General features: G+C 43.3%; 1 protein-coding gene across 1 annotated transcript in view; it reads left to right on the forward strand.

Annotated features, from left to right (window-relative positions):
- Positions 1 to 25,121, forward strand: part of ndufs4 (NADH:ubiquinone oxidoreductase subunit S4) — a 175,447-nt gene continuing 150,326 nt past the window's right edge. Inside the window, exon 1 of the mRNA XM_070868709.1 lies at positions 1 to 113. Coding sequence (XP_070724810.1) covers positions 34 to 113 — 80 coding nt within the window. The 5' untranslated portion in view covers positions 1 to 33. The remainder of the gene's footprint in view (positions 114 to 25,121) is intronic.

Raw genomic sequence — 25,121 nt, forward strand, 5'->3', positions numbered from 1 at the left:
AACCTCGGCGCTCGCCGTGGAGTCGGGTGGAAGATGGCGGCCTCAATGTTAGCGCGTCTCAGTCACATTCGTCTCCTGCAAGCTCTCCCCCGGTGTTTGCCGCATCCGAGCAGGTAAAGGCCGCCGCACACAAATCAATTCCCACTCGCAGGGCTCGTGGCATTTAAAACCAAGTCCGATGCATAGTTTTCTGGTGAGGACATTGACCTCGGGCCTGAGAGAGAGAGAGAGAGGATCCCGTCTGCAGAAGTCGCTGTGAATTTTTAGTTTAAAAAATACATTCCGTGTTGCAGTTGTTCACGAGTTTAGTGGAGCAAAGCTGCCGTTTCTAGTTGTAATGGTTGGGCGAATGTTGACTTTGCGAGTCCCGCCTCCCTGGGCATGCAGGTGACGCATGCGTGGTACCTGCCGATGGGAAGACCCCTGGACTCTGGGGAGATTAATAACAATGCACTTTACAGTATATTAGTTTGGTTAATGAAAATACAGCACCTATACACTAAAATTATGTAGAAAACCTGACCCATCGAACATTTCATTCTCAGTGGGATGAAAAAGAAAAGAAAGACTTGGATTTATAGCGACCACCAGACGTCTCAAAGCCCTTCACAGCCAATTAGATACTTTTGGAATGTAGTCACTGTTGTAATGTGAGAAATGTGGCAGCAAACAGCAATGTAATAAAGAACAGATAATCTGTTTTTGTTATGTTGATTGAGGGGTAAATATTGGCCAAGATACTGGGAATAACTGCCCTGCGCTTCAAAATAGTGTCATGGGATCTTTTACATCCACCTCAGAATGGTTTAACGTCTCACCTGAAAGACGGTACCTCCGATAGTGCAGCACTCCCTTGGTACTGCACTGGAGTGTCAGCCTAGATTTATGTGCTCAAGTCCCTGGGGTAAACCCACAACCTTCTGACTCCGAGGCAAGTATGCTACCCACTGAACCACTGGCTGGCACTTGGAGTGGGTAGGGGAGAGTGGTAAAAGGAGACAGTTAATCATGAAGTAATATTTGTTCTCTAGGTTTGTCCTGGAGTAGTGGGTGATTTTTGAAAAGGAGAGTGAGGCCCAGTAGTGCTTGATGTGGTCCAGCCAGATCTGGTGTTGGATGCCTAAACAAATTGTGCATCAGATCACCCAATTCTGAATCCCTTGGACTTGAGGAAGTGAAGATGGGAATGATTGGGATGGGAGAGAGTAAGGATTTTTCTTGGGGACAAGGGCAGCAGCGGTGCAGATGAGGGAATAGTTGTGAAATCAATGGCTGCAGAAGTATTGTGGTGAATGGATGGTCAAATAAAGGTATAAGGTGCTCTATGAAGATTTTTTTTTCCACCTAACATTAGTAACCTTGCAATTTGTTTCAAAAATTTATCAGGCGATTCAGCAGACCACCTTAATACTTTTGAAATATGGCGGTATACCAAACTTGTAGTGTTGAGACACCGTCTTGAGGACATTTTATTTGATTGGATGTCAGATGAGGACCTCATGTTAGGAGATGAATTACCATTTTTCACATCAATCCACCCAAAATAATTTTCTGTCAAAACAAAAGTAGAGTGAGGGTAGAGTCTCCCGGCTTTTAATTTCCAAAAATTGCGGTCATGTATGCAAATTATATGCTGGCAGAGGCTGTAGAATTTCCTTTAATAAGTCATTTAAATTAAACTTTACTGTACACACTTGGCCTCAGGATTGGTGGGATGCCAGGCTGCTTGGAAATCCTGAAAATTCTGATCACCATACAGCCAGCAAAAAGTATGCCTGCATAGCATAGGTGTACTTGCCGTATAAGGGTTGTAAGTGGGTCTCACAATATGACATCCCAGCGGCAGTCTATCGAAGAGAGATTGATTACCATTGGGTGAGTGGCAGAAGAATTCTGGATGAGATGGCAAATAACAATTGAACCTTTAGAGGACTTGGATCAGACTGACAAAGTGCTGCACTTTCGGTGATAGTGAGGTTGTTGTAATTTCTACTCCTGCTCTTACTAAGTACCTTTTTAGAAAAAACAATCTATAATTTGTGATTTCTCCCTTTGTTAGTACTATTTTGTGTAGATCTGCTTTGCGACTTCTCTGCTTTGGAGGTTGGGAACTGGTGCACTTCATAATTACTGTTCTCCGCACAGGCGGATTGGATCAGTCTAGAATCATAGAATTTGATAGCACAGAAGGAAATCATCTTGAAGAGCTATTAGTCCTGTGCCTTATATCAACTTCCTCTTTAAAACTTGTTATAGATCCTGCTTTCACTACTTTCCCGTAGAGTATTCATTTTCTAACAACCCCACATGTAACCCCCTCCTTTCAGTCTTTTGTTGTACTTGTTAAACTTACTGACAATTGATCAAAATCCTTGATAATTGTCCATTCCACCACATCATTTATTATTTTCCTGCCTCTTATGGTCTAGAAAAGTTGATAGTATTACATAACATCCCAAAATCGTTTGCTATGACCCCTACTACATGTGAGACTTCTAACATTGCACTTATCACCTTGATTTTATGATTGCTCAGAAGCTGCTTCATGTTGTTAAACACCTCTTTTGTAGTTGCCATCTTCCATTTAATTCCTTTGTTGCTTTGATCACTTGATGATGGACTGCCTAATCAAACAATTTTATCTACTTACTCAGTTTCCATATTATTCATTGTAAGGTTAGTTTTTAAGATGCCTTTTCTTTGTGATTACCATTGATACAGCTTTAGCATTTTTGATCCGTAGTTGAACCTTGTTTAATGCCTTCTGAAGTATCTCTTGTAATGTTTCTTGTATTTACAATTTGTAATGTATTATTGGTATTCCTTGGGTAGCTTAATAAACAACCCAAGGAATGCCAATTTTCTATGTAATCCAGGCTGTTCCTTGTAATGAGCTCTGCACATGCATTTGGGTGCGCATGCACAGAGTTCCAATTTGCCTGAATGGTGTGACAAAGACAATATGAATTAGTGCTGCTGATCTAAAGGTGATACCTGTATCAAACCAGTACGTGCACTGTTATGTGGCAATTAATGAAAATTTCTTGGCACACTTTACCACCAAACATTTAAATACACATTGTCAATGACTGCAAATCATCACGTTCGCTTTGTGATTATTCAGTTCTCATTTGCCCAAATTTAACAAACTGAATACAGAATTTCAGGAGAAATAGTCCCAATATCTCAAATCTCCCCTAGTAACTATGGTTTATGTTCCCTAGTATTATGCTGGTGAATCTCTCCCATCATCATCCCTGGGTATGTCCTGTCCCACCGGCAGGACCAACCCACCCGAGGTGGCAGCAGAGTTGTATACAATTGGGAGGGAGTGGCCCTATGAGTCCTCGACACTGACTCCGGACCTCATGAAGTCTCATGGCTTCAGGTCAAGCATGGGCAAGGTAACCTCCTGCTGATTAGCACCTACCGCCCTCCCAGGTTCACTAAGTTGATTCCGGGGATGAGGGTGTTGACTTGTGAGGAAAGGTTGAGTAGGTTGGGCCTCTACTCATTGGAGTTCAGAAGAATGAGAGGTGATCTTATCGAAATGTATAAGATTATGAGGGGGCTTGACAAAGTGGATGCAGAGAGGATGTTTCCACTGATGGGGGAGACTAGAACTAGAGGGCATGATCTTAGAATAAGGGGCCGCCCATTTAAAACTGAGCTGAGAAATGTCTTCTCTGAGGGTTGTAAATCTGTGGAATTCGCTGCCTCAGAGAGTAGTGGAAGCTGGGTCATTGAATAAATTTAAGACAGAAATTGACAGTTTCTTAAACGATTTAAGGGGTTATGGGGAGCGGGTGGGGAAGTGGAGCTGAGTCCTTGATCAGATCAGCCATGATCTTATTGAATGGCTAAGCAGACTTGAGGGGCTGTATGGCCTACTCCTGCTCCTATTTCTTATGTTCTCAGCTGATGATTCAGTACCCTCCATGTTGAACACCACTTGGAAGAAGCACTGAGGGAAGCAAGGGCGTAGAATGTGCTCTGGGTGGGGGACTTCAATGTCCATCACAGAGTGGTTCAGTAGCACCACTAGTGACCGAGTTGGCCGAGTCCTGAAGGACATAACTGCCAGACTGGGCCTGCGGCAGGTGGTGAGAGAACCAACATGAGGGAATAAACCTACTTGACCTCGTCCTCCCCAATCTACCTGTCGCATATGCATCTGCCCATGGCAGCATTGGTAGAAGTGACCATCACAGTCATTGTGGAGATGAAGTCCCGTCTTCACACTCAGAAAATCCTCCATCGTGCTATGTGGCATTACCAGCATGCTAAATGGGATAGATTCAGAACAGATCTAGCAGCTCAAAACTGGGCATCCATGAGGCACTGTGGGCCATCAGCAGCAGCAGAATTGTATTCCACCACAATCTGTAACCTCATGGCCTGGCATAACCCTCACTCAACCATTAACATCAAGCCAGGGGACCAACACTGTTTCAATAAGGAGTGCAGATGAGCATGCCAGGAGCAGCACCAGACGTACCTAAAACGAGGTGCCAACCTGGGGAAGCTGCAACACAGGACTACATGCATGCTATAGACAGAGATAAGCGATCCCACAATCAACGGATGAGATCAAAGCTCTGCAGTCCGGTCACATCCAGTCGTGAATGATGGTGGACAATTAAACAACTAAGGGGAGAAGGAGGCGGCATGAATATCCCCATCATCAATAATGGCAGAGCCCAGTACGTGAATGCAAAAGACAAGGCTGAAGCGTTTGCAACCATCTTCAGCCAGAACTGCAGAGTGGATGATCTTGAGGTACCCACCATCACAGAAGCCAGTCTTCAGTCAATTCGATTCACTCCATGTGATATCAAGAAGCAACTGAGCGCACGGGATACTGCAAAGGCTATGGCCCCGCCAACATCCTGACATGCTGAAGACTTGTGTTCCAGAACTAGCCGCGCTGTTCCAGTACAGCTATAACACTGGCATCTATCTGACAATGTGTAAAACTGCCCAGATATGTCCTGTCCACAACAAACAGGACAAATCCAATCCATCCCAATACCGCCCCATCAGTCTACTCTCAATCATCAGCAAAGTGATGGAACGTGTCATTGACTCTGCTATCAAGTGGCACTTGCTCACCAATAACCTGCTCACTGATAACCAGTTTGGGTTCCACCAGGACCACTCGGCTTCAGACCTCATTACAGCCTTGGTTCAAAAAGAGCTGAATTCCAGAGGTGAGGTGAGAGCGAGTGCCCTTGACATCAAGGCAGAATTTGACCGAGTGTGGCATCAAAGAGTCTGAGTAAAACTGAGTCAATGGGAATCTGGGTGGGGGCAATCTCTCCACTGGCTGGAGTCATACTTAGCATAAAGGAAGGTGGTTGTGGTGTTTGGAGGCCAATCATCACAGACCTAGGACATTGCTGCAGGAGTTCCTCTGGGCAACGTCCAAGGCCCAACCATCTTCAGCTGCTTCATCAATGACCTTGCCTCCATCGTAAGATCAGAAGTTGGGATGTTTGCTGATGACTGTACAGTGTTCAATGCAATTTACAACTCCTCAGATAATGAAGCAGTCCATGCCAGGATGCAGCAAGACCTGGACGACATTCAGACTTGGGCTGATAAGTGGCAAGTAACATTGACTGACACTTGTGTGGCGTGAATCACTATCTCCAACAAGAGAGAGTCTAACCTCCGCCTCTTGACGTCAATGGCCTTATCATCACTGAATTCCCCACCATCAACATGCTGGGGGGGGTCACCATTGACCAGAAACTTAACTGGACCAGCCACATAAATATTGTGGCAACACGAGCAGGTCAGAGGCTGGGTATTCTGCGACTCCCCAAGGTCTTTCCACCATCTAAAGGCACAAGTCAGGAATGTGATGGAATACTCTCTACTTGCCTGGATGAGTGTAGCTCCAACAACACTCAAGAAACTCAACACCATCCAGGACAGTGCAGCCTGCTTGATTAACACCCCATCCACCACCTTTTCACTCCCTCCATCACCGGCGTACTATGGTTGCAGTGTGTACCATCTACAAGATGCACTGCAGCAACTCGCCAAGGCTTCTTCAACAGCACCTCCCAAACCCGTGACCTCTACCACCTAGAAGGACAAGGGCAGCAGACACGTGGGAACACCATCAGTTCCAACACCATCCTGACTTGGAAGTATATCGCCGTTCCTTCACCGTCAAAGTCCTGGAACTTCCTCCCTAACAGCGCTGTGGGAGTACCTTCACCACAAGGACTGCAGCAGTTCAAGAAGGCAGCTTACTGCCACCTCCTCAAGGGCAATTAGGGACAATAAATGCTGGCCTTGCCAGTGATTCCCACATCCCATGAATGAATTAAAAACACTCTCTAGGTTTTAATGTCCTCTTCTATAATGGGGCATCCAAAACTGCACACAGTACTGTAATTCTGCAAACTTATCAAGCTCTTTGCTCTTGTGCTTTTCGTCCCCTATCCTAATATATCCTTGTGTGATTCAGTGTCAAATGTTGTTGGATAACACTCTCGAAGTGCATTGGGATGTTTTACTATGTTAAATGCGCTATATCATCATGATGATGATGATAAATGCAAGTTGTTGCTCTAATGAGCAGTTTTCAAAACTTTGTTGTAGCCATTATGACCTGACATCAATGTTGCATCAACTGGATTTCCAAGCAATTCATGAGGAATTTAAATAAATTGAATAGGTAACATTTAAAGTAGAGTGGATGTTTCAAATTTGGTTATATTGCCAATCATTTATGTAGTGGGACACAAACTGTACAAGTGCATGTGATTTTATACTATCACCTTCATATTGGTATAATTCAAACTGGTGATCTGTTTCTTTGAGTGTACCAGAGCCAAGTCGTGTGAAGTTACCTCCAGGAGATGGTCTCTTATCACTTCGGCCTTGTATTAAATGCTGTGTATCTGCACTCTTATGTTTTAATTTTAGGAGAGAGCTGACACTCTTGCCTGCTCTCCTCCTAATAAAATGGTGAGTGGAGGTCTATGCATGCATATTTGCACACAGGTGGTGAGCTCCTCTGTTGCTTAACTGTTCCAACAATCCAAATGCTTCATGGTCACTTTTACTGGTACCAGCTTTGTATTTTTAGAGTTGTAAAAATAATTTAAATATGCATATCAAGAACAATTGGCTCAGGATTGGGTGCTACATATACCATTGGAACTGCTGCAATTAACTGCTTATTACGTATTGCTGCATATTTTTACCATCATCTTGAGTACCTCTAGCCTGGATCTCAAATTTATAAGTTGGTAATATTGGATAAAATAAACCGAACATTATGATAACTAAGACAACTTTGGGGGAGCATTTCATAAAAAAAGGAAACTTACTCTAGTATACTGCACAAATATCCCTGTTTGAAAGTTAAATATTTTTGTCTACTATTTGTTATGCACTACTGCAGGAAGCTTTTATATGATGACTTGCACTTGTCATCTACTCGTATTAACTCAGTGGGCATAATTTCACGCTAGATACTTGCATATTCAGTATACTGTACAATGTCTCAGGTGCTAGGAAGTGTAGCTAATGGTTTAATAAAAATAATTGAGCATTGGATTTTTGAGTAACAGGTGAAGGCACAGCGTTATGTTCTATATTTTGACAGATTCTCTGAACATTTATGTACCATCTTTTTAAATAATTAATGACCCAGGCAAACCTACAGATAAAAGCGTTTTTCTTTAAGTTGTATTATAGCACATCCCTGAGCCTAATGGGGCTTTGTATGTAGAGAAAAAAATTATAAATAAGTTTATGCTTTAGCACTCAAAGTAATCAGTGTTGAATAGCAATTTATTCCTCAACAGTTGCATTATAATGCAGATTAAAGGTTTGAATCACAATTATGCTCAACCTTTTGTATTAAGTACAATTGCTAAAATTCATTAATATTGCCTTGAAAAATGTGGGAATAAATATCCGTCAATTTCTAAGTTTTCAATAATTGTTAATGCCAGCATGGCATTAAGAATATTTTGAGTGTTTATTCTTATCTATAGGTAGACACTCTGTTTTTGTAGACTATGGGCTCAATTTTCCCCAGTGATTTGCGCTGTTTGCACGTAAACGAAGAAATTAAAGTTTCCCCAAGGAATCTGTGCCAGCGTAACTCAGTTAGTTACAATTATTTTAGGTTCGTTTTTGCATCATAGTGGGTGTAACCCAGTTTTTGTCAATTATGGAAGCTAGCCCCAAAAAAATTCCTCCTAGGTCGGCGTATCTGACCATTCCCAAAAACCTTCTGGTGAGTTGAGAAAAAGCAGTGCACATTGAAAAATCAGCGCAGAAAAACGCCATTGTTTTTCAGCGACATTTTGGAGTGAATCAAGAAGACTTAAATATATATAATAAAGATTAATTTGTTTTATCTTATAACGCAGTAAATGGAAGTTTGATGGAATTCTGTAAGTTTTCATATTCTTTCAACTAACATGCCACCAACGAACATCTGAAAACGGGGCTCGAGGGTCGGAGCGGCGGCCAGCAGAATCGGCCCCACGCCTGGACATGGGCTTGGCTGCAAAAGAAACTGGGGGGGTGGGATCGGTGGGGGGCTGTGGAAGGTGATCGGAAGGCATCACAAGCCTGCACCACGCATCAAATGTACAGCTGCACTTTCATTCTATGCATCCGGATCCTTCCAAGCTACAACTGGGGATGTGTGCGCCATTTCTCAACATGCAACACATGTCTGCATTCGGCAGGTAACTGCTGCATTATATGCCTGGAGGAATGACTACATAAAGTTCCCCATGACCGCCCAGGCAAGTGTGACAGGGCTGTGGGCTTCTCCAGGATTGCTGGCTTCTCCAAGGTACAGGGCTGCATTGATTGTACCCACATCACTGTGACCATCTTTTTGGAGGATTATGAGATGTACAGGAACAGAAAAGGCTTTCACCTCGTTAATGTGCAGCTCGTGTGTGACGACATGCATCGCATGTCAGTTAATGCAAGGTACCCTGGGAGCACCATGATGTGTTCATCCTACACGAGAGCGTTATATCTGCCACGTTTCAGCAGCAGCCAGAAGGGCAGAGCTGGCTACTGGGAGACAAAGGGTATGGCCTGGCCACTTGGCTCATGATGTCCCTACACGTAACCCGGACGGAAGCTGACCGGGAATACAACATGTCGCACATTGTGACACGCAGCATAATAGAGAGGACCATTGGCATCTTGAAACAGCGTTTCTGATGCCTGGACCATTCCAGAGGCTACTTGCTATACTTCCATGAGATTGTCGGTCAGTTCACTGTTGTGTGCTGCATGCTGCATAACTTAGCCATCATGACGCAGCAGCAAATGGTAATAGAAGACTCACCTGAGGTGAGAGTGGCTGAGGAAGATGCAGATGACGAGGAGGACGAGGAAGCCATGCGACTACCTGAACCCGGAGCATGATGGCGGAGGAGGGTGGGCCGTCATGTCCCTTTTATGATTGCTCGAGCCTTGCATCAGCAGCTCATCCGTGAACGCTTTGCTGCCTGAAGGCTCAGCGGCAACTATTTCACATGGACCATGTTTACTGTTTGGACCTGTTCCGTAAAGGTGTGTTGTGTTAATGGAACAAATAATGGAAATTATTCAGTTCTACTTTAAAATATATTTTATTCAAAAGTTTAACAACTATTTGTTTGTACTTAACGTTTGATACAAGAATATATAAAGTTAAGTTTTCACTTAAGATCACTTACAAACTCTAAGATCACTTACTAACTTTTAATTTGAGAACAGTTACAACAGTAACAGCAGCAAAGAAAGGCTGCACCCATCTCTTCTGCACCTTATTCTAAGACCGCCCGCCGCGCTTGTTCTTGGTGACTCCACCATCCCTGTCCACAGGTGGTGGTGCAGTGTTTCTTGGGTTGGTACCAAGCTTATTCTTTCTAACATCTCGGGTAATGCGCACTTGTTGATGGGGGTGCGGGGGGCTTGGCGCTCTTCAGAGGCTGGTCTGGGTATTGGAGTGGCAGTTGATTGTGTCAGTGGGCATGGGGTCTGGGCGTGTTCCCTTATTGCAGCAGCTAACTCCAAAATTCCCTCCCTCGTGCCCTGACAGTGTCTCAACTACCTGCAACATTCTCTCCCTTGTGTTCACCAACAGTGTTTGAACTATCTGCGACATTCCCTCCCACATGTTCACTGACAGCGCCTCAGCTACCTGCGACATTCCCTCCCTCGTGCGCCGACATGGTTTCAGCTGACTGAGATATTCTCTACCTCATGTTCCCGGACAGTGTTTCCATTTCTCGTGAGAGCGTTGTTACTTCGCCCGACAGTCCTGATACCTCATCACCCACGCACTGATGGTGTCCAGGAATGATCGCGTAAGGTCAATGCTCTCATGTGAACCACATCTGTTAGATCCTGCACCTCAGGAGAGCGCTGCCAAGCTCTCCTTCCCCTTGCCCTGGGTGTAGCTCGCGGCATCCCAGTGGGACGCGCAGCCTCGGACGGTGGGGTCCTGGGTGTGCCTTGCTGCACCCCACCACTGGGACCCGCGGCCTCGGACAGTGGGGCCTGGGTGTGTCTCGCTGCACCCCACTGGAATCCCCAGCCTCAGATGGTGGGAATGTTCCACCAACGCTCAAAACACTAGTCAGGGAAAGGGCTAGCACCTCAATAGGCGGCACCTACACCTCCTCCAAAGTCAGTAAAACAGTGGGAGCTTCATCCATCCCCTCCCATTCCTTCTCACCCCCATGCTCTTGGTCTGGAAGGAGATATTGGAAGATGTTCTCCTCTTCAGGCTCGTCCGCGTCTGAATCATCTTCTGCATCGGCTTCAGCCTCGTCAGGGTTGGCCTCAAGTTCTGCAAAATATAACAGAACAGACAAATGGTTAGCAGCAGAGGAGGGGGCAGGGTGGCGTGAGTAGGCTCACACAGCGCAGGCAGCAGGCTCATTTGAAGGATCACGATGAATGATAGCATACTGCATCAACCGAAGCGTTGCTGACTGAGACATCCCCATGAACCGAAGCATGGCTAGCCCGCGCAGTGTTTAACCTTTATCAAAGCCAGATTGTGGAATTTGCAGGACTTACCCTCTTCCTCGAGCTTGTGCAGTGGTGGTTGTTTTTCTCCAGGCGGGACCCATCAAAGCGGCGACCCTCTCTTCCAAGGGTGTCAGTGGTGCAAATTTGCCGGGCCCCCTTCTGTTCGAGTTCTTTCTCGTTTGTAGTGTGCCACTTTCCTCTGCAAAGATGAAAATATAACTTTTTGGAGAGGATGTTTTTCTGCTGGGTTGGACATATACAGATGGTCACATTTACAATTGCAATTCCAGTAAATCTTCAAGTTGGTTCCAGCATTTCTTATTTTCTTTGGGTAGAACTTTTATGTGACCTCTGCTGGTGTCCAGCTCCTGTTGTACAGGGCCTTGGTGAGGCCACACCTGGAGTATTGTGTACAGTTTTGGTCTCCTAACTTGAGGAAGGACATTCTTGCTATTGAGAGAGTGCAGCGAAGATTCACCAGACTGATTCCCGGGATGGCGGGACTGACCTATCAAGAAAGACTGGATCAACTGGGCTTGTATTCACTGGAGTTCAGAAGAATGAGAGGGGACCTCATAGAAACGTTTAAAATTCTGACGGGTTTAGACAGGTTAGATGCAGGAAGAATGTTCCCAATGTTGGGGAAGTCCAGAACCAGGGGTCACAGTCTGAGGATAAGGGGTAAGCCATTTAGGACCGAGATGAGGAGAAACTTCTTCACCCAGAGAGTGGTGAACCTGTGGAATTCTCTACCACAGAAAGTAGTTGAGGCCAATTCACTAAATATATTCAAAAGGGAGTTAGATGAAGTCCTTACTACTCGGGGGATCAAGGGTTATGGCGAGAAAACAGGAAGGGGGTACTGAAGTTTCATGTTCAGCCATGATCATATTGAATGGCGGTGCAGGCTAGAAGGGCTGAATGGCCTGCTCCTGCACCTATTTTCTATGTTTCTATGTTTCTATGTCCTCAATCACAACAACTAGTGCCTCCACATCATCTAGTAAGAAATTCTTGGTCCTGGCACCGCGTTGCATCTTGTATTGCTGCTCCGATTTTTCGAATGATAATTACAGTTCTCACACACACAACTGGCTCTTTAAAAATGGCCGATTGCAGACCAGGAGCTGTACTGCACATGCGCGCCCATAGGAATCATGCCAAAAACTTCCTTTCTTTCCCCGCGCATGCGCAGAAGGGGCAGCATCATTTTTTCGGCGCAGACAGTAGGCTCCACCCCCCTAAGGCTACTGGACAGGCTGCGCGATACCAGTTTTGAAAAATACAGCGGGGAAACTTGGAACATTTATTTTTGGAGTAGTTCTAGCCTAGAAAAACGGGCGTAACTCTGGCAAAACACCAAAAACGGCTTGGGCAGAACTGAGCCCAATGTAACCGGTTTATCACTAGTATTCTTAACGTAAAGCAATTGAAAAGTTTTTTAACTTTATAGGAAAATGTATTATCTCAGCACAGTGCTCTCATAATTTAGAATGTGGAATCTGACCCATGACAGTTCTCTCTAACCTTGCATTTAATGACTTTTTTGTTATTTGGCAAATACACTGTATAAATAAGCAGTGCTGGTAAAAGTTAAACTCTATTATGTTAATCTTTCTTATCTATATTTTACCACTACTCCATTCATTCATTCATTCATTCATTCATTCATTCATTCATTCATTCATTCATTCATTCATTCATTCATTCATTCATTGGCAGTCCCTCGAGCCGAGGATGACTTGCTTCCACGTCAAAAAGTTCACAGGTGTTTCAATGATGGACCTAAAATTCGAGGTCCGAATTAAATCTTGAAGGGTGTGCCTGTGCGTGGATTTTTTTAGCGTGTGGTGGCCGTTGCACACCAGCCACCACACGGGCTTGACGGAGCTAAGTCTTGGTCCAGTAGCAAGGATTAACCAAGATGACTGGAGACCAGCTCTGCTGAACGGACCTAGTGTGCACACATATCGCAGTGTGGGCTGGCCCATGCTATCCCTGGGCCCTCGCCTCTTCTCGGCCCCGAACTCGCGCCTCTCCTGGGCCCCGCTCATGTCCCTCTAACAATCTCTTGCCGCTCCTTCGCCCCAACCTCGCCACTCCTTCGTCCCGACCTCGCCACTCCTATCACCGACCTGGATCTTGGTGACGTCCCTCTTCGCTGCCGTTGCTCTCCTGCTCCAGCATGTGCTGCTCCCTGGAATGGTATGCCGCCACGCTGCTCCTTCTGATCCCCGGCCTGCTCCGATGGTGCTCGCAGGCCGGGGGCCGCTCAGACTGCTGGGTCAGGCCGCCACGCTGCTACTTCTGCTCCCCGGCCTGCCCCGAATACTGCTATAGTCATTGCTCCTCTATACTTTCCTCTTGCTCCTTTTAAGCTTCAAATATGTCATCACACAATTTCTTCTACCTCTGCATCCTCATTATGTGAAATGAAGACTTATTTCACAGTGTCATTCTTTCTCTGAACTACAAAAATTGTGGAACTCTTTGCCTTCCTCAGTTTTTACTCCTTTCTACAATTTTCAGGCTTAATGTCACCTAATCTCTCTTTCCTAATTTATCTAGCCTTCTATTTTAATCTTTTCAACCTTGCTGTTCTGCATCATGAGGTGAGTGCACAGGAAGGGGGAGGATACAGGAGGAGCAGGTACTTTAAAAGGGAAGAGGATGGGTTATTGATTGGAGTTAGTGGGTGGTAGGAAGTAGAGGAGATAGACGGTGAAGAGGTAGGGTATATGATGTGGGAGGAAGGGGTTGAGGAGAAACGTGAGTGATATAGGGAGTGGGGGGGTGAAGGGAAAGTGATCTGATGAAGGCTATATTTTCTCGGCAACTCGTGCCCCAGTTGCTGCCTGCAGCTGTTTCTGGCTCCTTTCCCCACCACACCAAGCCATGTCACCCACCATTTTCTATCTGAAAGAAAATAGAGAAGCAGAAGGCAAAGGGAGAAATAGCATCAAATGGACAGGTGCGAGAGAGAAGCAGCAAAAACAGACCGCAGAGACAGGCAATGAAAGAAAGAACCTTCATTTATATAGCACCTTTCATGTCCTCAAGCCGTCACAAACTGCTTCACAGCCAATTAAGTACTTTTTTGAACTGTAGTTACTGTTATGTAGGCAAACATGCAAGCCATTTTGCGTACAGCGAGGTCCCACAAGCATCAATGAGATAATGACCTGATCATTTTTTTTAATGTTGGTTGAGGAATAAATGTTGACGAGGAATAAATGTTGACTAGGACATTTGGAGAACTCCTTGCTGTTCTTGTAAAAGATGCCATGGCTCTATTCAGTCAACTTGAACAGGTAGATTGGGCTTCGGTTTAACATCTCGTCTGATAGGCAGCACTTCCCACAATGCAGCACTCCCTTCTGCACTGAAGTGCCAGCCTGGATTCTGTGCACAAATCCTGCAGTAGAGTTTGAACCCATGACCTTCTGACTTAGGAGAGTGCTACCACTGAACCACAGTTCAACCAGCAAAGTAAAGGAGACCATATTCTCCAATCTTCCATGTGCAATGCCTCAAGAAATTGATTATTTACATTTAGAAATAGAATTACACGACATTTTTTAGCATTCTGTCCTAATAGTACTTTCAGTGACTCAGCATTTTTTGCATTGGGTTTTCACAATGAACTGTTATAGCTGAATTAAACTCTAGTCCTCATTTTTTGAAATTATCTATTTTTCACAAAAGGGAAAGGTCTGACTTCCTGGTACTTCATGAAAGCTTTTCATCTTGTTTGGACCGTATTTATAAATTCTAGGTCCCCTTAAATTTTTTTTTAACTCGCTAAATAATTTTTAAATGAACAATCTCCACATGATTCATATAAAATTTTAGTTGCCGTTTATCCTTAACATAGAGAAGCTATGCTAAACCTGTATCGAACCTTGGTCAGACCACACTTGGGAATACTGTGTACAATTTTGGTCGCCGTATTATAAAAAGGATATAAGGCACTGGAGAGGGTGCAAAAAATATTTACAAGTATGATAACCAGAAATGCGAGGTTATATCTATCAGGAAAAGATGAACAGATTGGGTCTCTTTTCTCTTGAAACGAGAAGGCTGAAGGGTGACCTTATAGAGGTTAAAATTATCTACCCCAGAGGACTGTGAAAGCTCAGTTGTTAGTATATTCAAGACCGAGATCGATAGATATTTTGATATTAAGGGAATCCAGGGATATGGGGATAGTGCAGGCAAGTGGAATTGAGGTAGAAGATCAGCCATGATCTCATTTGAATGGCGGAGCAGGCTCGAGGGGCCAAATGGCTTACTCCTGCTTCTATTTCTTATGTTCTTTTGAAAGATTTTGACAGAGTAGATAGTGTTTCCACTTGTGGGGAAGAGCAACACTAGAGGCCATCACTATATAAGATAGTCATCAAGAAATCAAATAGGGAATTCAGAAGGAACTTATTTACCCAGAGAGTGGTGAGAATGTGGAACTTGTTCGCACAGGGAGTGGTTGAAGTGAATAGTATAGATCCATTTAAGGGGAGGCTAGATAAGCATACGAAGGAGAAGGGAATAGAGAGTTATGCTGATAGTTGGATGAGGAAAGACTGGAGTAGGCTCGAGTGGAGCATAAACACCAGTATGGACTGGTTGTGCTGAATGACCTGTTTCCGTGCTGTACATCCTATGTAATGTGATTATTGTTTCAAAGACCCATTTATATTTAAGTTAAAATAGTTGATGTTTCATTAGAAATCTAATCTTGACTCTTTGGTTGGAAGTTTAGATTTCAATAGATCACTCTCAAGACTTCAAATTATTTAATCAGTTTAAAATTTAGAGGACCTAAAATAATATTTCTGGGGAGATTTTGCAAAGGAAAATATCTTTTTACCTGGTGCCCAATCTCTCATTTTGACAGCGAAAAATTATGCTGCACGTCTCTAGAAGCTTGGCCTTCTAAATCCCCAGGCATATTATTCTTACTATTATGGTACATCTCATCGCCCAACTGCTGATTTTCTCCTTTCTCCCACCCCATATATTCATTTATGTCTTTTACAATTTTCTAATGCCTGATGGCTGTCTTTCATGCTATTATAGTCAATATGTGATAAGTCTGTATGGGTGGTTAGCAGAAAAAGCACTGAAGGCAGTGTTGAATTAAACTCTGCATCACTGATTCTGATCAGCCAAAACAGGCCTTAGGCTGGGGGAAACGGTTTCACAATTCTGTGTTCTTGTCTAACCATTTTCCTGCTCTAGGGCATCAGTTGCCATTAGTAGTCTCGTGCATGATTTAATAAATTTAGATCACTAGATCTATTTTAGCTGATTACAAAAATAAGCAGTGCATAAATGTGACTTATTCATCCAATGTTTGAAATAATCAGTCCTAAGGGAGTTTACACCAAATTTATATGTTATTATTAGCTCAACTTCAGACTAATACATAAGGGATTGCTGTGGCTTACAATAGTACACCTTTTCAGTTTTTTTTTAATACCCTGACCTTTCCCTATCTTGAAAATTTTGATTGCAGAAATAATTGGAGGACTTGATCTGGAACTGATTAGATTTTGAGGATAAAATCTGCTTACTTCAAGTAACTGTTTGTGAATTTTCTTTAATTCAAAGAGATATGTGCAAATAGTTGAACTCTGCAGCTTATTTACATAATATGTGCAAAATGCTGTCACATTTATTTTTTTTAAATATGTATTAAATATGACTGCATTTCAAAGTAATTAATCATATAATGCTACAGAGCCTTTCTGAGAGACCTGATAATATGTTATGTTATGTAGAAGTGCAAATTTTGAACATTTCCTTTGAAAGCACTGGAGGAATCTGACTTCTACTTGCCAGTACCAGCTGTACCTGAAAATGAGGTGCCAAACTGGTGAAGCTACAACACAGGAGTACATGCATGCTAAACAGCAGAAGCAGCATGCTATAACCAGAGCTAAGTGATCCCACAACCAACAGATCAGATCAAAGCTCTGCAGTCTGGCCCCATCCAGTTATGAATAGTGGTAGACAGTTAAGGAACTAACTGGAGGAGCAGGCTCCACGAACATCCCCATCCTCAACAATAGCGGAACCCAGTACATGAGTGCAAAAGACAAGGCAGAAGTGTTCACAAACATCTTCAGCCAGAAGTGCCGAGTGGATGACCCATCTCTGACTCCTCCTGAGGTCTCCACCATCACAGAAGTCAATCTTCAGCCAATTTGATTCATTAGAGGTGAGATCAAGAGACAGCTGAGCGCACTGGATATAGCAAAGTCTATGGGCCCCGACAAGATCACAGCTGTAGTGCTGAAGATTTGTGCTCCAGAACTAGTCACGCTTCTAGCCAAGTTGACAATGTGGAAAACTGCTCTGGTATGTCCTGTCCACAGAAAGCAGGATAAATTCAATCTTGCCAATTACTGATGCATTAACCTACTCTCAGTACTTCCAGCACTTGCTGATGATTATCAAGTAGTACTTAGCAATAACCTGCTCACCGATGCTCAGCTTGGGTTCTGCCAGACCCACTTGGCTCCAGACAGTATAGCCATGGTCCAAACATAGACAAAAAAACTGAATTCCGGAGGTGAGGTGAGAGTAACTGCTCTTGACATCAAGGCAGCATTTGACTGAGTGTGGTACCAAGGAGCGCTAGTAAAATTGAAGTCAATGGAGATCATGGGGAAAACTGGAGTCCTATCTAGCACAAAAGAAGATGGATGTGGTTGTTGGAGACTATGGAAAAGCATAATTCGGTCAGGCAGAGTCAGCATGGATTTATCAAGGGAAGTCATGTTTGATAAATTTGCTGGAATTCTTTTGAGGATGTAACGAACAGGGTGAATAAAGGGGAACCAGTGGATGTGATGTATTTGGACTTCCAGAAGGCATTTGACAAGGTGCCACATAAAAGGTTACTGCACAAGATAAAAGTTCACAGGGTTGGGGGTAATATATTAGCATGAATAGAGGATTGGCTAATGAACAGAAAACAGAGAGTCGGGATAAATGGTTCGTTCTCGGGTTGGCAACCAGTAATTAGCTGGGTCCGCAGGGATCAGTGATGACTTGGAAGATGGGACCGAGTGTAACGTAGCCAAGTTTGCTGACGATACAAAGATGGGAGGAAAAGCAATGTGTGAGGAGGACACACAAAATCTGCAAAAGGACATAGACAGGCTAAGTGAGTGGGCAAAAATTTGGCAGATGGAGTATAATGTTGGAAAGTGCACTTTGGCAGAAAAAAAATCAAAGAGCAAGTTATTATTTAAATGGAGAAAGATTGCAAAGTGGTGCAGTACAGCTGCAGTGCATGAAACACAAAAGGTTAGTATGCAGTACAGCAAGTGATCAGGAAGGCCAATGGAATCTTGGCCTTTTTTGCAAAGGGGCTGGAGTATAAAAGCAGGGAAGTCTTGCTACAGTTATGCAGGGTATTGGTGAGGCCACACCTGGAATACTGCAGTTTTGTTATCCATATTTACGAAAGGGTATACTTACTTCGGAGGCAGTTCAGAGAAGGTTCACTAGGTTGATTCTGGCGATGAGGGGGTTGACCTATGAGGAAAGATTGAGTAGGTTAGGCCTCTACTCATTGGAATTTAGAAGATTGAGAGGTGATCTTATCGAAACATACAAGATTATGAGGGGGCTTGACAAGGTAGATGCAGAGAGAATGTATCCACTGATGGGGGAGACTAGAACTAGAGGGCATAATCTTAGAATAAGGGGCCGTCCATTTAAAACTGAGATGAGGAGGAATTTCTTATCTCAGGATTGTAAATCTCTGGAATTCGCTGCCTCAGAGCTATGGAAGCTGGGACGTTGAATAAATTTAAGTCAGAGATAGATAGTTTCTTATCCGATAAGGGGTTATGGGGAACGGGCAGGGAAGTAGAGCCGAGTCCATGATCGGATCAACCATGATCGTATTAAATGGCGGAGCAGGCTGGAGGGGCCGTATAGCCTACTCCTGTTCCTATTTCTTATGTTCTTATCTCAGCCCCAGGACATCACTGCAGGAGTTCCTCTGGGCAGTGTCCTAGGCCTAACCATCTTCAACTGTTTCATCAATGCCTTCCCTCCATCATAAGGTCAGAAGTGGGAATGTTTGATGATGATTGCTTCTATTCTATTTATAATTTCTCAGATAATGAAGCAGTCCATGTCTGCATGCAGCAAGACCTGGACATTCAGGCTTGGGCTGATGTGACAATTAACTTTCGTGCCACATAAGTATCAGGCAATCCAACAAGGGAACGTTTAACCACCTCCCCTTGACAATCACTAACATTACCATTGTCGAACCACCCCCCCCCCCCCCCCCATCATTAACATCCTGAGGGCCACTATTGACCATAAACTTAACTGGACCAGCCACGTAAATACTGTGGCTACAAGAGCAGGTCAAAGGCTGAGTGTTCTGCAAGTTATAATTATAATGGCCCTGAATCCACGGCCCCTACGGGTGCATACAAGGTGCAGACGTGCCCGTAGGGACCCTCAAAGTTCTGGGTTCAGGCATACGATCTGTCAAGAACTGCACGTAGCTATTTGCCCAACTTCTGCCCAGCGAATGCCCTTGAAATTCTTATGACATAAAAGTCATAAAAGCAGGCAAAGGGCCATTTTAAAGGACAGAAAATTCATTTTTTTCAATAATTTAAGCATTTAAAATACTGTTAAATAGGTTTCTTTTTAGATCCTTTAAACTATGTAAATTTCTTCAAAAAAAATAACAATTTTGTTTTAAATAATTAATGAATTCCATTTTGATTAATTTTAAATGTGATGTTTTAAAAAATAATTATTTTAAATGTTTGTGTTTTTAATGGTATTCCCATTCCAGTCACCATAAGTATGAATTGGAATACCCCCACTTGGATTGGTTGGGCCAGCCCACGTGATTCCAGGGACGCGTACAAAGCATTTGAGTCCCTGAAATACATGGGCCTCTATACAGGCCTTTGTTTTGAGGCCCAAGACTGAAATTGTCCAAAACTCCCAGGACACCAGGTAGATTGGTCGAAATTTTTCAGGTAGGAAGCATCCGCCCGCGGGAAGCCTCCGACCGCAATTTCTGGGCCATTACCTTTTAACAAAGCCCTTATTTTTCACATCATATTGGGCCTTTACACGATGGTTGCTTCTGTCTGTTGGTGCACCTTATTTTCGAACAATTGGTACTGGTGATTTATATTATGATTTATAATTGACTGACTGGTAAAACTGAGTTGCTTGCTTGAAATGCACATATGGGCTAGGTATAACTAAGTCAGTTACAATCGCAAAGACATTCCAAAACAGCTACTGTAGCTAGCGTTTTCTTAAAAAAAATGAGGCAGAATGTTATTTACAAAATGGGCATGACACCTGAATGTGATGTCATCCAGATGGATTTCTTGCTTAACTGAAGTAGAATTTAAAAATGTTATAAACTAAACTCTCGATGGCAGTCTGATTGACATTGGAATACAGCAGTAACTTTTGGAAGTGGAGTTAATTGACTGACTAGCTGTAAAATAATGGCTGTTACTATAGATTTTATTCTCTCAATTAGCTTATACTTTGTGGGAAGCTGGATGAGACGTGAAACTGTATGCATGTCCTTGTATCACTTTGACGTACAACGAGGAGTGAAGGAGTTATAAAGCTTTAATGTTGATTATTGTTGACCTTGAACACCGAGCTGTTAAATTATTGCCAAATGACTAGGAAATATGGTAGTGAGTGTTGAGAAATTAGGTTGGAAGGCCACAGAACAAAGGGAAGAGTAACTTTTTTTTTCTGGACTAGGTCCCATTACCTACCTTTTACTGTATTCAAAATGATTAACTTGCAGTGATAAATGGGTAGACGTGAACAAAGAGACTTGCGTTTATATAGTGTGTTATTGCCTCTCCGTACGGCTCAAATTGCTTCGCACAAAGTGATATTATTTTGAAGTGCAGTGATTGTTATGTAGAGAAACCTGAATTATAATCAACTTTTATTTCATTTCAACTTGAATTGAAGTCTTTAGCTACTTAGCAGATACCAGTGTACTTGGCTAAGTTGTGCAGGAGCATTTATGAAGTATATCTTGGTGGCTGCTAAAGAAATTATAGTTGAGTGCAAACTGCACAGAGTATTTCTTTTTATTGGTGAGGGAGCCAAGAGGCTTTATGTGAGTTTCTTAACGTTCCCCTGAACCTCTTGGTTAATAGAAGTGCAACTTCAATATATTGTCAACTTTCTGAATTAAGAACTTAACAACATAAGAAATAGGAGACATATATTGAAGTTATGTGTGTGTGTGTGTGTGTGTATATATGTGATTCTTGAAATTGGTGCTATAGTAACACTGGATCAAAGATAGAAATAAACAGTATGCAGTTAAAACCAGCAATGTGCAGGTTGAACCTCCCTTATCCAGAAATCCCTTATTCGGAACCATCCCTCATCCAGAACCATTCCTGGCCACCGGGTGGCATGCGCAGAACTCCGATATGAACAAATTGAAGTCCTTCCTCGCTGCCGATTCCCGTAATCGCTGGCCTGACCCCGTGATCCACCCCCCCGGCCCATGATCTCTCTGCCGCACTCCCAGCCCCAAGCCAACCAGTCCCGATATCCCCTTGCTCAGTACCTGTACCATCCAATTTAATGTGACCACCCTTCATCCGGAAAAATCCTTTATCCAGAACAGGCCAGGTCCCGAGGGATCCGGATAAGGGAGGTACAACCTGTATTAACATTCCTTCTTGGTGCTTTCCTTCTTCAGCACCACAAAATTTGCTGTTCTGTCACAATTATTGTTCTCCATCTGCTGACAATTTAGAATAACGAGCTGAATGTTTTTAATGTTTTCCTTACCTTGTTGTAATGCTAATACCATCAATAAACGTAACTGTGCACTACATTATTATGTAATTGTGAAAAATGCTATAATTTCAGGCAGTGGAGTTAATGACATCTGGAGACAAAAATGACTTGGTGAGGGAGAAGGAATTTTGTTTTCCTTCAGTTAAAACTAATGTTTCAGGTCTGTTGATCCAAGGGCAGATACTGTACTCAGAAGTTCAGACATCTCTCCTCCCTCCCCGTTTCCACGTTTTTTTTCAATTTCTTTGTTTAATTTAGGAGGCAGTGGTGAAGGATACAAATTACGTGGCTTAAAACATGGCTGAATTTTAGGTATGAGTTACGGGCATAACTACAATATGTTCAAGTCTCCTCGATCTTTTACATCCGCCCATCAAACCCTCTGGCCACAAAACTGACCATGTCCCTGACTCTTGAATACGAATATCCTGGATATCCAGCAGTACAATTGTAGATTTTGTCAATACAAATTTGTGTTGTCTGGAGAGAGTAATTGAGCTGTATATCCTCTATAGGGGTGAAGTACTGATAATTATAGGTCTGTCACTGTTGGTGAGAGCAATTTGAGGTGATGAATTACGAGTATGACACAAGAGAAAGAGTTCATTGGGAGTAATACAAGAAAATTGCAGCAACAAATTAAAAGGAATGTGTGGGACAAAGGTAGACCTGGAAAAAAGAAATAAGCTGAGTTTAAGTGTAACAATAAAAAAAAAACCTTTCAGTACAGTCATCATCATAGGCAGTCCCTCGAAATCGAGGAAGGCTTGCTTCCACTCTAAAAGTGAGTTCTTAGGTGACTGAACAGTCCAATACGGAAATTACAGTCTCTGTCACAGATGGGACAGACAATTGTTGAAGGAAAGGGTGGGTGGATCTGATTTTCCGCACGCTCCTTCCACTGCCTGCGCTTGTTTTCTGCATTTTCTAGGCGACGAGACTCTGTGCTCAGCGTCCTCCCGGATGCTCAGTACATTAAGAAGGCAGTCAGAGCTGAGGTGAAAACCATAAAAGATGCAAACTGGCTCAAAACTGAGGATGAGCACAAAATAGTAAATATTCTGAATGACTCCATCCTCCCAAGTATTCACAAGGGAAGACCATTAGCAGCATAGTTTCTTCAAAGAAAGATATTCTAAGCAAATTCAATGGCTCTGTTATAAATGGGATGAAAGTTTTAGACAGGCTATGTGGTTCAAATCAAATAAATTACTCCGGAACAGATGGTATTTATCCCATATTACTGAGAGAAACTAGGGAGGAGACTACTGAGGCACTGACTAGCAGTATGAGGGAGTCAGTAGACACTGAGAAGGTACCAGTAAATTAGAAACTTCTAATATGGTGTTCAAATTCAAAGGGTGACGAAACAGACGCAGACGACGACAGTCCCATTAGTCTTCCATTCCAGGCAAAATAGTAGAATTGATTCGATTGTCAGGAATAAACTTGAGGACCATCTGTACAATAACAATCTACTGAGCAGTAGTCAACGTGGATTCAGAAAGGGAAGATGCTGCCTGAGCAACCTCAACTACTTTACCGAAATGATAACCCAACTGAACTGTGGAAAGCTCTATAATGTGATACATCATGATTTCCAAAGGCCGTTGTCAAATGTAAAGTGGTACACTTGGGAAGGAAAATGAAATAGAAACATAGAAACATAGAAAATAGGTGCAGGAGTAGGCCATCTGGCCCTTCGAGCCTGCACCACCATTCAATAAGATCATGGCTGATCATTCCTTCAGTACTCCCTTCCTGCTTTCTCTCCATACCCCTTGATCCCTTTAGCTGCAAGGGCCATATCTAACTCCCTCTTGAATATATCCACTGAACTGGCATCAACAACTCTCTGCGGTAGGGAATTCCATAGGTTAACAACTCTCTGAGTGAAGAAGTTCCTCCTCATCTCAGTCCTAAATGGCTTACCCCTTATCCTATGACTATGTCCCCTGGTTCTGGACTTCCCCAACATCGGGAACATATTTCCTGCATCTAACCTGTCCAGTCCCATCAGAATTTTATATGTTTCTATGAGATCCCCTCTCATCCTTCTAAACTCCAGTGAATACGGGCCCAGTCGATCCAGTCTCTCCTCATAAGTCAGTCCTGCCATCCCAGGAATCAGTCTGGTGAACCTCCGCTGCACTCCCTCAATAGCAAGAACGTCCTTCCTCAGATTAGGGGACCAAAACTGAACACAATATTCCAGGTGGGGCCTCACCAAGGCTCTGTACAACTGCAGTAAGACTTCCCTGCTCCTATACTCAAATCCCCTAGCTATGAAGGCCAACATACCATTTGCCGCCTTCACCGCCTGCTGTACCTGCATGCCAACCTTCAATGACTGATGAATCATGACACCCAGGTCTCGCTGCACATCCCCTTTTCCTAATCTGTCGCCATTCAGATAATAATCTGCCTTCGTGTTTTTGCCCCCAAAGTGGATAACCTCACATTTATCCACATTATACTGCATCTGCCATGTATTTGCCCACTCGTCTAACCTGTCCAAAGCACCCTGCAGCCTCTTAGCATCCTCCTCACAGCTCACACCGCCACCCAGTTTAGTGTCATCTGCAAACTTGGAGATATTACACTCAATTTCATCATCCAGATCATTAATATATATTGTAAAGAGCTGGGGTCCCAGCACTGAGCCTTGCGGCACTCTACCAGTCACTGCCTGCCATTCTGAAAAGGACCCGTTAATCCCGACTCTGCTTCCTGTCTGCCAACTAGTTCTCTATCCACGTCAGTACATTACCCCCAATACCATGTGCTTTGATTTTGCACACTAATCTCTTGTGTGGGACCTTGTCAAAAGCCTTTTGAAAGTCCAAATACACCACATCCACTGGTTCTCCCCTGTCCACTCTACTAGTTACATCCTCAACAAATTCCAGAAGATTTGTCAAGCATGATTTCCCCTTCATAAATCCATGCTGACTTGGACCAATCCTATCACTGCTTTCCAAATGTGCTGCTATTTCATCCTTAATGATTGATTCCAACATCTTCCCCACTACTGATGTCAGGCTAACTGGTCTATAATTACTCGTTTTCTCTCACTTCAGGAATGATATTGAAATAGCTAAGGTTGAAGCTGAAAGCGATGTAGGAGTCTTGATCGACTCAACACTAAACATGTCCAACCATTGCACAGCAGTAATCAACAAAGCGAATAGAATGATGAACTTGGTTGATAAAATGAAAAATTACAAATCAGAGGAGATGGTGATCAA

The sequence above is a fragment of the Pristiophorus japonicus genome, chromosome 2 (assembly GCF_044704955.1).
Source record: "Pristiophorus japonicus isolate sPriJap1 chromosome 2, sPriJap1.hap1, whole genome shotgun sequence".
NCBI classification, from domain to species: domain Eukaryota; kingdom Metazoa; phylum Chordata; class Chondrichthyes; family Pristiophoridae; genus Pristiophorus; species Pristiophorus japonicus.